This window comes from Tiliqua scincoides, chromosome 5 (assembly GCF_035046505.1).
Source record: "Tiliqua scincoides isolate rTilSci1 chromosome 5, rTilSci1.hap2, whole genome shotgun sequence".
In the NCBI taxonomy this organism is placed as follows: domain Eukaryota; kingdom Metazoa; phylum Chordata; class Lepidosauria; order Squamata; family Scincidae; genus Tiliqua; species Tiliqua scincoides.
Window position 1 is genome coordinate 77,618,000 of NC_089825.1, and position 12,434 is coordinate 77,630,433.

General features: G+C 44.2%; 1 protein-coding gene across 2 annotated transcripts in view; it reads right to left on the bottom strand.

The window, feature by feature from the left end:
* Positions 1-4,373: 4,373 nt before the first annotated feature.
* ARHGAP27 (Rho GTPase activating protein 27) overlaps positions 4,374-12,434 on the bottom strand; it is a 54,975-nt gene continuing 46,914 nt past the window's right edge. For both annotated transcript variants that reach the window (XM_066627219.1, XM_066627220.1), the window contains 3 exons: positions 9,478-9,612; positions 7,900-8,005; positions 4,374-6,558 (listed from right to left, as the gene is read on the bottom strand). In XM_066627219.1, coding sequence (XP_066483316.1) covers positions 6,381-6,558; positions 7,900-8,005; positions 9,478-9,612 — 419 coding nt within the window. In that variant the 3' untranslated portion in view covers positions 4,374-6,380. The remainder of the gene's footprint in view (positions 6,559-7,899; positions 8,006-9,477; positions 9,613-12,434) is intronic.

Consider the following 12,434-nt stretch of genomic DNA (forward strand, 5'->3'; position numbering starts at 1 on the left):
AGGAGGTTGGCACATCATCAGGTAAGAAGGGCAGCATTTAGCATGCTATCTCAGGGATCAGGAGGTTTTGGAACAGCTCTGCATAGCTGGTACTGTGGAATATGCTCTGGGCACCAAGGCCGCTTAGACCTCTAGCAATAGGAGCAGATTAACCAGCACATGGTCCTTCAGGGGGAGCATATATAAATCCACCTGAAACAGCCCAAACTGTTTATACCCTGAATATATTCAATAAATGAAACTCTTGTGTTACCTTGGATTCTGAACCAGGAAAAGTGAATGATGCAGCCTATATAAAAACTTGCTTGTCATGGACAGAGGGCAAGGAATATGTTACAGACCATCTGGAAATCCTTACCCACCAACATCCTCTCTACCTTTTGACAAACTTGAGGTTTCAGAGTGCTCGGTTCTAAGTACAAACTTGCTAACAAAGTTGGAGCCCAGCTGCAGAAAACACATGGCCTGTGCTGGATGATTCTTTTTGCCTTCAGGGTTGCTCTTTTGCTCACGGGTGCAGTTCCAGCATTGAATGAAAACAAGAATAATCCAGGGAGGCACCAAGCCTACTAGCTGCAGACTCCTTTCCCCAAAGACTCTCCAGAAGAAAAGGTATGGGAAGTGAGATAGGAAGGACAGAAGGAAGGAAAGAAGCTGGCTTCGGGGGCTGCTGCCACCTCCTCCTTGCTGAGGAATTTGGTCTTAGCAAGAGCACCCTTGGAGCAAACAGTGGCCTCCTCAGAACAACAGCCTGAGGAATGCCTGGTTTTTTTCCTTTTCTTTTTTTAAAAGAAAGGATTAATCACTGAATTCCGGCTGTTTCTCTTTCCCACAGTGAAAAAAGGCAGCAGATCTTGAACAAAACAAAATCGGAAACATGCCCCAACATACATGAAAGACTACCCCAGCAACCCAACCAAGCTTAAACAAGATAGCAGTGAGTGGCGTAAACAGATATTTCTTCCCTTGCCAGCTTTGTATTTACCTGGAAATACTTGGTGAGGACTGGAGTGTCCCACTTGCAGAGTCTGCCTATGAGGTTTCCTTCCCCTACGTTAGGATGGGCCTCTAGCCTGCCGCCAGCACCAACTCTTGCAGCTCCTTGGTCCTGCCTGCATTCCTGAGCAGGATAAAACTGAACAGATGCCAAACAGACAGGGGAGAGATTAGAAAGTGGGTTGGCCAAGCAAAGGGGGATTTGAAGTTGGGGTCATGTTCAGCTGGGATGTTGAGCTCCCTTCTCCCTCCAGAGGAAAGTGCTTGAAGTATATCACACAGTACCACCTCTGCCTGCAACCCACAAGCTAATTGCATGCAAATAGGAATTTAATTCTGCAATTGCAGGGTTAACACTGAGTGGCCCAATCCTGTGCATATTGCCTTAAAAGCAAGTCCCATTTTGTCCAATGGACTTCAAAGTCATTGTGTAGAATTACAGCCTTAAATTCACTGCTAGAAACATTCTGTGACACAGAAAGCAAAACTGTGTGCCACATACAGAATGCATCTATGCATGCATAATTTTTAAAAAGTGATACTGCTATCTATCCATAAAAATACACCATTAAACATTAACACAAAGTTTATTTTTTATTTAAAAATCAATGGTCACAAATGGTCTTCCGGCAGAATTTTTTCTTTTGGGCCAAACCAGAGTTAGTTAAGCAGTTTCATAAAATGTTCGCTGATTTTTTAACATATACTGGTTAGATATAGATGAAACCACATGGAGACCATGTGGCAGTAGGGTTCAATCTGTATTTTCACAAAACCCAGGGCAGATGTGCAATTTTCAGTTACCAAACATTTGAATCCAGTTCTTATACATATTACTGTTGCAGCAGCAATATTTTAGACAGCTCAAAAATCCTTTGCAGAAAAAAGGAAGTATTTAGGAACAAAAGGAGCAGGTTTCTCTTTTCTGCAGAGAGAGGTTTGTCCAAGGCATACTGTATATTTTATAAGTGGCATTAGGATTTTTTTTTCTAATATTGTGCTAAAAGAAAGGGGCAGAAGAGAGCATTATTCCTGTACTAGGCCAGAGCTGGGATGGAAACAGAACAGCAAAATCAGTAGGTGAAGCTGAAAAGAGGATCAGAATTCAATTTTTCCTTCTAGGGACTATTCATACTAGAAGCAGTCAGCTGTCTCATCATGAATAGCACTTAAGTCTCTTTTGCCTCCTGTGGAAGATTAATGGCCAAGCATAGCCACCCAGCAAATTCCTAAAGACAAGACCCTAGGAAGAGCACAACAAAAGCTGCTTGTACTAGACCAGGGTGTCAAACAAAAGGCCTGCAGGCCAGATGCAGTCCCCAGAAGCTCTTTATCTAGTCCCCATTATAACTGAGCTCTCCCTGAGTTGCCCTTTCAGCAGTTCTGCTTCCACTGAGTTTACAGAGCATCTCTCAGCTGATGAGCTACAGAGTGATGCTGTGGCAGATGCTGCTGAAAGGGCAGTCCTGTGTGATAATTTGGTCTCCTATCCTAATAATTGGGCTGTCTTATAACTTGAAAATATGATCAGGATTTACACATTTCTTCTTCTGTCATTTGCCGCTGTACTTGTCGTAAGAGGCGACTAAACAGCCACTGGGTAGATGGGACTCGTCAGCCTGGGAAGGCAGCTCATCTGAGAGAAGGAGAACTCTGATTCCAAACCTCCACTGCCTTGTGGCTACATCCAGTTAGGGAAAAGGCTTCAGGAGTCAACCTCGAAGCAAAATCCGGAGCCGGAGTCCCTGAGGCAGTTCATGGCTGAACACAGTCATGTTCTGGCAACTCCTGCGATGCCGCTGGAACCAACCGTATTGGCCTCTGCCTTTCCATTGGACCATTTCAGCGACGTGGAGAGGGGGGATTTGCTGCATGGGTAACAGCCTATCCTCCATACCTACTTTACCCAGGCTTCTCGCACTGGAGAGGACACTCTGTTCCAGAACCACCATTCAGAGCGTGACACCATAGTCTTCCAAGATTGAAGGATGCCAACAAGAAGTTTCTTGTGAGAACAAAGGTTCTTATTTCTGGCCTTCACCTGCTTAATGACAACACTTCCTGCTTAATGATGTCACTTCTGGCCCTCAGCAGGCACCATGAATGCTATTCAGCCACTTTATGAAATGAGTTTGTTATCCTCTATACTAGATTATTAGCAAAGAAGAAAGTAATCCTATTTAGTTAAGGGTGTGGGGCTTCCATATTCACCAACCACCAGAGTTCTAGAGGGCAACCGACTGCCCCCCCCCAACACACACACACCAGGAGGTACAGGAAAAGAAAGTACCATTTGCAAAGAAATGGCTAGGCATATGTGGCTGTGGCTTTGGGGTGAGCATGGAGCAGCACTCCTTCCACACATATTGATGCAGGCATTAAATGTGCATTACTAGGTACCTGCTCAACTTCACTGGGTACAGAAACAAAAGGATAAGTTCATGTGCCATGAAATCAGCCTTTTTGAAGCATGTCCCCCAAAACCAAATGTCTGAATTGTGGATTGAGCAGCACAACAGAAGCAGGATCCTTCTACAAACTCTCTGCTCCATCCTTCAGTAGGATGTAGGTTGGTGCTATCTCAGACCTGTCACAAATGTGCCATATCAGTTGGAGTATCTTCCCCCATGTGAAGTACTTCCCTGAAGAATGCCTGCCCCCAAATCCAGTCTTTTCTCATGAAAATGCAAATTTCAAAAGCCACAGAGTACTTGGCTCTTTCTGGATTTCCCTTTTCAGAAAGCAAAGTTGTTGTTCCTGTACAACATATATGTACAACATATATGGGGAGACACACCACATAAAAAGGCAATATGTCCAAATGCTCGTGCCCCATGTAAGTTCCAAAACCTGTGTTGGATTTCATTGATCAGTAATTTACATTGCACTATTGCCAAAGGCTGGTTTGTGCACAACTCTGAGCTGTAATTTTGGGACAGTAGTGCAGTGTAGGAGAAGGAACTAAAAAATCTGAGCCACTGCAATTTACACAGCCTCCCAAACAGCCCCAAAAAAACTTCCAACTCACAAAAAACTGTCAATAATAATGTATAATGCGAGCTTCTAGCTTAGATTCCTACCCTATGCATATGAATTGAAGTCTCTTGACTAAACCGATGAGTTTACATAAAGCACTTTCCCCTATATCCTGGTACAAAATGGGCTCAATGCATGCCTGACAAATACCATTGCCCACGTAATAAGTGCACACAAACACATGGAAATGCAATAAATGCATGAGTGTGCACATGTACACATAGCCTTCTATTGCAACATGTGGACATATGGCAAGAAACCCTAGCTGGTGACAGGTCCTAGGTAAACATGCACACATCTCAGGCAGGTGGGGGCAGATACAATTTCCTTTGCGAAGGTGGTATGCATATAGGAAGTTTATTGTGGATGAAACAGATCAAATTGCAAATAACAGAATCACTCAATAAACTGACCTCAGCAGTATGTTGAAGCCATTTCTTTTATTACTTGCTCTATTAGGAGGAGGGTAATGAATTTACTTGTTCACTTTAACACAAGCCCACCAAGAAGCTACTCTTCCCTCACTAAATCTTTCTCTCTCACACACCTAGGAGCAAGTATCAGATACATAGGCATTATATTTTAATGGGTTTGCCACCAACAGCCTTTTCTTTGACTTACCAGTTTGAATTCTTTGTTACTGCAAAATTCTAATGCCACTGTGCTCATGTATTAGCACAGCGATTTTCAACATTTTTCATCTCGTGGCACACTGACAAGGCACTAAAATTGTCAAGGCACATCATCAGGCAAATACCACCATTTTGACAATTGACAAGGCACACCATGCTGCCAGTGGGGGGCTCACATCCCCATTGGCTCTACTAAAATGATCTTTCCCCAAATTCCTGTGGCACACCTGTGGACCACTCGTGGCACACTAGTGTGCCAAGGCAGAGTGGTTGAAAATGGTTGTATTAGTATCTTGCATTTTGTGTGTTGCATATGGGCATGAACAGGTGGTATGAGGGAATGGGCTAGAGCAGGGATAGGGGACAAGTACTGTTATCCATCAAATGCAAGTCTTCCCCTGTTCAAACCAATCATTGAGATGTACTTTTAGCAATACCTTGTTCATGGTCATGAGATATCCATGGAGCAATGGGAGAGCTTGTGAATTAAAAGATTGAAATTTACTTTGAATGTAAACCTTACAGAGAACTTTTATAAGATGATGTATAGATGGTATTTGACTCTAGGTAGATTGGCAAAAGTGTATGAAAATGTACTGAACAGATGTTGGAAGTGTAAAAGACAAGAAGGAACGTTCTATCACATGCGGTGGACTTGTAGAAAAACAAAAAAATGGACTTTGATACACTAGCAAATGCAGTTGATACTGAAGGTAAATTTACAAACAAAACCAGAAGCTTTTTTGTTGGGAATACTGGATGACTCGATTCAGAAAGACTATGAAACTATGTTTTTATATATGAAAACTAAGAATATTGTATGCCAAATACTGGAAAGTTCCACAGATACCCATATTGGAAAAGTAGTGGTTAAAGGTATTGGATTTGGCAGAAATGGACAAACTTACAATTTTTCTTAAGGACAAGTCAGTAAAATCTTTTATGGACAATTGGAAACCATTCATGGACTTTCTGTGCGTTGAGGGGAAAGTGGGCCAAGTGATCTATGGATTTGATTTGTAGATAGGTGTTAACTTTTATGTTTTTTAAAATTTTTCTATTTGTGTGGAAAATGTATTTTATAATAGATGTAGACTGCTTGATGATTTTTTGTATGATTTTGTAGTAGAATAAGAAATGTTGTTTGAGATCTCCACATTTGCCATACAACTTGTAATGTTCTTTTAATTGTTTTTGTGTACGTGTGTGTGCGCTTTGTGTTTGTTTTTAATAAAATTAAAAAGTATTTAAAAAAACAACAATACCTTGTTCATTTACTGGCACTCACAAATCCGAGTATGCAAACAACAGTACAATTCCCAAAATTCCTTAGCAGAAAGCCATGGCACTTAATAAGAGATATATTTTTAATGGTACAGCCTTGGTCACAAAAGCCTATCCCAAACTCTGCCCATACCAGAATGTAGCTGTCCATAGCAACTAAGATTTTGGAACACCACTGACCCAGAATGCTTTGTCAAACAACTGGCTTTTTCCTCTCCAAGAGAATTTCATTTTTCAGGTCCCCAACACCGGAGAGAGAGGCAGTGAATCCAGAATTCAGAATCCAGAATAGGCAGATGGCGATCTGCCTCTTTCCCCATCTTGAGCCTTGGCACTGTCCAGCAACACCACCTTCCCAATAGCACTGGGACCTGCCCTTGCATTGAAGCCACTTCTTCATTCAGCTAGAGTCCTCTGGGCCTCTGGGAGTGCTTAGCTCTCTGGGAATATGTAGGTGAACTGGCTCAGAATTTGCTCCACAATCTGGTTCTGGAAAACCATGTGTACAGTCATATTCCCTTCTTCTGCTTCCGGCTTCAGCAATGTTGGACCAAACACAATTGCGATGCTTTGTGCTGACATGCGGTTCTCCTCCCGGCACTCTATAACCCTAAGGGGAAAAAAAAGAGGTCCATGGGAGAAAAATTAAAACAAGAGAAACTCTGATGGTGCAGATAATGGTGTATCCCAGAAGCATATGGAAAGTCTTGGATTCAAATCCTCCACTTGGTTATGTCTCACTATGAACTCATTTCACAGGTTATGTGAGAGAGATACTTCCACACAGAGTTGGCTCATCCATGAGGCAAACAGAAGCAGTCGCCTCAGGTAGCAGATTGGTAGGGAGCATCCACTTCCATGTGTCCACACACATTGCTTCTTCTCCTCATCCCTGGATTATAAAAGGAAGAGGGGGACGGAATGGAAGTGCAGAGGAGAGTGGTGGGGTAGACATCTATCCTTTACACTTCCTCTTCCATTCTGCCCCCCCCCCTCTTTCTTTTACAATCCAGGGAATGGGAAGAGCATTGGCTGGCATGTCATTAGGTCGGGGGCAGCATTTGCCATGCAACCATAGGTGCCAGAAGGTCTTGGGCCAGTCCTGCTCCCATACAGGTGAAAAGCTGCTTATTACTCATCTGCAAATGCCTCCCTCCTTCTTCCCACCTACCCACTACTTGAGATCTTTTGATACCATATCAGCTACTGAGCATTCTGATAGTGAAATAAATAAGTGTTAAACTAAACATTGTTACGCACAGTCTGTTCTGCAGTTTGCTTGTTTTTTCTTTGCAGAGAAGTACATGCTGGGTGGCCAGATCTGGACTGGGACCACATTAGGACTGGGACTGGACTGAGCTTTAACTTTTTGGTCCAAGGCTATTTGATCAGAGGGTGAAGCTCTGTTGGCATCAATAGGAGCTCTCCTTTTGGGTCAAATAGCAGCTGTACCAGTTAGTGGGATACCTGGATCAGAACTGTAATGGTGATGAACGGTTAAGCCCTCCCCACTGCTTTTCGCCCCAATACCAACTGGGTTCTTCACTGCATGCTATTTTACAAAGAAAAAAAACACTACAAGTATACAGATGCATACTTTAAGCTCAAGGTAACACCTAGTTTAGCTCTAGGATTCATTCAGCCACAGATTGTTAAAAATCAGTGCAGGGGCTGTGGAGAAGTAGAAAGTTAACTTGGCTGGGGAAGGGGAGAGTCTGTTTACAGGCAGGAGCCTGTAGCCTGTATGCTGATGGCAGGAATGGAGAGGGGAGGCAAAAGCCAGGGAAACACCATGACAAATGTTGAGCACAGTTGCACAGGGAATAAAGAAAGAGCCTCCAACAAGGTCTTGGGTCATGAGGGGATGTATGCTGCGAGGGGATGTATGCTGTGGAATTAGAACTCCACAACCCAGGCCAACCTGAGGAGCTGGGAAGAGATAGCTGCTCACCTGCAGAGATGCTGGAAAAGGACCCTCATGGTATTGTGGTTAGCAGGAGGTAGAGAATTCACCAGCTCCCGTAAGCGGAGGGCTCGCTTTGCAGGCTCCGGAATTTCTGCAATCCCAAAGAGATGAGAAGATCACTCATTGACATGTTCACATGTATTTCAAGGAGCCAGTGCTGCCACCCTGCATTTCCCCTGCATTTTCAGTGTGTGCCCCTAAGCAGGTACAAGAAAGATACCGCAATCTTTGCACAAAACAAATAAAGCAAGGGCTGGGGGAAAATACACAATTGCTCTGTATCTATTTTCTCTTTTTAGATTTCAGTGAGTAAATACATGCACAGGTGAGACCAGGTTGTCCAAGTTGCTGCACATGTGCACATCATGGTTTTTTTAGAATGCAGGTCGGTCTTCATCTCAGACTCCAAATGGATGTTTCAGTAAAAGCAAGCTTGATAACAAAAAAACAGCAGTTGTGTGTCTAATCCCCCTGCCTCTCATCCCCAACATATGAGGCTGGCTGACAGACTACTGCCCAGTACTGCCTCTAGACTGAATGGAAGCTGCTCTCGAGGAATTTCAGGCAGGATCTGGAGATGACATGATGTGCTCTACCACTGAGCAGCACCCTGACCCACAAATATTGCAACTGCAACAGCTCATACATGTGACAAGATGTTATGCGTTTCTCCATCGCCCATCGCCCTATCCCTTTAGCATCAACCAAGCATGTGGAGTGAAGGTGGGGAAACATTCACTGCCATGCTGCGTGCTTCCCTACTTAGATGTTTTGCTGTCCAGCAAAGGAACCAGGCACACAGCAGTCACATGCATTTACTTTTACATCAAGTTGGTGCCTTAGACATGCTGCCTCCTCTAGTTTCCAGCAAATCCTGGAAAGGCACCTGTAACACCGTGAAACACAAACGTTGTTTGTTGAATTTTTAATGTTTCTTATACAATTCAGAGGTGATTATTCCAATGGTAATCATCGTTTTTTGTATCATCAAAATGGTTTTAGTTATCTTAAATTTTGTATTTTTATTAATCCTATTGCCAAATGCATTGCAATGCACGTCATAATAAACAGCTGCATAGATTTTGGAGTAGCACAACTATTGGTGCCATGCCAAAAATAGTGGCATTTTTAAAAATCCTCACACTAAAATTAATAAAGAAACATCAACATATTCAGATAACCACAAAGTTGTTCAGATTGTGTTGGCCAGAATGATGGATACTTGGTGGTACAGGCCATTGTGTCTTAGAGGCAATTGGATCCCAGCTATGTCCCAGGATTCCACTGTGCCCTTCCTCAAGCCCTGATTAAAGCAGGTCCTATATAAGAAGGGACAACAATGTTTGAACTGTTCTGCCGGCGCAGAGTATCTTTCTCTTTTAGAAGCAACTACATACATGCAGCTCTGCCAGACACTGAACTCCCCAACACCACTTGTACAGATATCCCTTTAAGTGGTACAGGTTGCTTGCCACTGCTCTCCATTCAGCCAAAGCTATCTAGTCAACCTTCAAGCCTTCCTGTTAAGCCTACCCTCCCCCCCGCCCAAGGAGTGCCTCTTACTAATGGCAGCGATGAACTTGTGAAAATGGCTGAAAGGAAAGAGTGGTTCTGGCAACTCGCGAAAGAACAGCTTCAGCGCCCCAGTGATGACATGAACGTCGTCCCAGCGGCCATCGTCAAGATCCAAGCGCTCGTCTGCGAAAAGTATGACAAAACAGGGCATCAGGCAAAACAACTCCAACTAACATTGTCAGCCACTGAAAAGCCACCAACACTATTATGGTGGGAGCAGCTTCACTGGACTCCCCAATCATTTGACTTCCCAGTCGTTGGAACAGACCACAGACAAAATAATGGCTGCTCCTCAAACAACTTAAAAAAGAAAATGTGGCTTTCATTTACTCATATCACAGAGGAACATAAAACACTCAACTATATGCAGCTTCAGCACCATTCTAGGATAACCTGGACATAAGAAGAGGAATGCATGAAAGCTCCACTGAATTAGCCACTGGTATAATCACATTAAGTTAGCCAGTCAGAGCAGAATGAATATGTACTGTTCAATCCCAGAAGCTCCCTTTTCTAATGTTGGTAGTCAAAAAATGTGGCACTGTATAATGCCATCAGTGGCATATCTAGACTGTGGCAGGTATGGACATTTGCACTGGGTGCCCATGCTGTGTTTCGGTGGCTTCCTCCATTCATTCTGCTCAGTGGCACCCACTTTCAAGGAGTGCTCCTTCAAGAGAGAGCCTCAACAGGAGAAAGGACAGGGGTTGGCAGCAAAGCTGCTGCAGCCACCAGTGCCTCCTCCTCTGTGTGACATCACTTTCAAGTTCCCAGAGAGGAAGTGATGCTGGCAACTTCATAATACATCTGCCACCCCCCTGTGGAGGGGAAGGAGAAGGAATGCAAGGCAGTAGCCAAACTGTAAAGCAGCTGCCACCAGCACCCCCAGGAGAATGCAGAGATGACTTCACAATGTGACATCACGACATCACTGCCCAAGGTGCTGGGGCCTCTATGTATGCCAATGAGTACAACCAAGAGAAAAAACTCACTAACAGTTTCCACTTCAGAGGCTGGGGAGCTGAAAAATGCCTGCATGTGTAGCTTACCCAAGTGATCTTGGGTAAGAGCCCCTCCCCAAGATGCTGTTTAACCTCTCTGGGCTCTAAGAATTGAAATTAAATGAGAAAAATCTGCTTGACTATTTTCTCCAACTCCAATCTCTTTGCAACAGTTCAAAATAAGAATGTATAGTTTTCTCATATGTTAATGCTGTTGGATTTAGAAGTTTTCAGGAAGTAGCTGTAAGGTCCTGGATTTGGCAAACTGACTATCAAGTCTGGGCTATCCATGATTTCACCAGTCCAAGTCAGAAGAATATGAGAATTGCTTTGCTGGGTCAGACAAAAGGTTTATCTGTTCCAGTACTCCATTTCCTACAACAGCCGGCCAGAAGGCCCTAAGTGGGCATGGTAGCAATCACTATCCCCTGTTATTTGTTCCCAGCATTTGGCACTCATCTCAGTGAGTACCCTGCATCTCAGCATGGAATTTCCACTGAGTTATCATGGCTAAACAACGCTGATAGACTCATCCTACATCAATTTTAAGTACAGTCACTAGCTTCAATTTCACCATGTCTTGTGGCAGTGAATGCCATGACAACAAAGACCACTTTGCAACTTTTACACCAGAATGTTTGGCTTTTCTCTGTACCATCTTACTCAATTTCTAAAGTTGCACTCTGTTTCATTCTTCTGTAGCTTGGTACAATCTACAGTCCACACTAACTGGCACGGGTTTGCGAGAGATAGTGACCTTATCTAGCTATAAGATTCCTTAAATTGGGAGTCAACAGAGACGGGCAGCCCAATCCTAACCTTCCCCAGAGCAGGCAGGCCAGCAGGCCTGTGCTGCATCCAAGGCAGGATTGGGGCTGAAAGTGGATCAGCTTGGGGCAGTGGTTCTCGAACGTTTCTGGCTCACACCTCCCCTGATCCTTGTAGCCATTGGCCACGGCTCCCCATTATAACACCTTACCTCAGTTACCCCCAAAATGGGGATGAAGGTGTTATAGTTATACACTAGAAACAAAAAAACAGCTGCCCACACTCTGAGGCTGCAATCCTAACCACACTTACCTGAGAGTAAGCCCCATTGAACAAAATAGGGCTTACTTCTGAGTAAACCTGAGTTTATTAGCGGCACACCTGGAGGGTTTTGGAAAGGGGGGGAAGTGATGAATTTGCAGGAGGGGAAGCCTTTGTTTTGTGTGTATCTGCTAATTGCAAACTGAGACCTAGAGACTGTTTGGCTGGAATCCTAACCCCACTTTCCTGGGAGTAAGTCCCATTGAACACAATAGGACTTACTTCTGAGTAGACCTAGCTAGGATTGTGCCTTTTGTCTTACAATAGCAGCCAACAGAGTACCCCCCCCCAAAAAGGGAGGCAGGAAGGAAAAGGGATAGCTGAAAAGAAAGGGGAATTTTTTATTTCTAATCAATTTTTGGAGACAAAGCCATCAAGAGTGGCTTTTTTTCTTTTTTGAAGAGGGAGGAAAAAGAGAAAGGTGAGTATCCTTCATTAAGCTGACACGGACCCCAAGCCTATGTAGGTCTACTCAGAAGTAAGCCCCATTTGAGTTACTCCCAGGAAAGTGTGGAAAGGATTGCAGCCACACCCGGCAAGATTACAACTCACCCCAAAGTAGATGGGGGTTGCTCACACACACACACCCAACATGCAGATGCCACCCCTGTTTTCCCCAGGCAAGACGGCGGGATGAATCAGGCTGGAGCATTTGGACACCCCCCCCCCACTAGGAACAGGCTGGTTCTTTCCTTTCTTCCCAAGCAGCCTTGACCAATCCCAGGATGAGGGGCACACTGGGAAATGTAGTCCTTGGGGCAAGGTTGCACATGGAGAGAGCTCAATGATGAGATGCGGCACCTCTGCCTGCCCAGCCAGCCTTCTCTCCCACCATGTTTCCAACGCCCTCCCAGC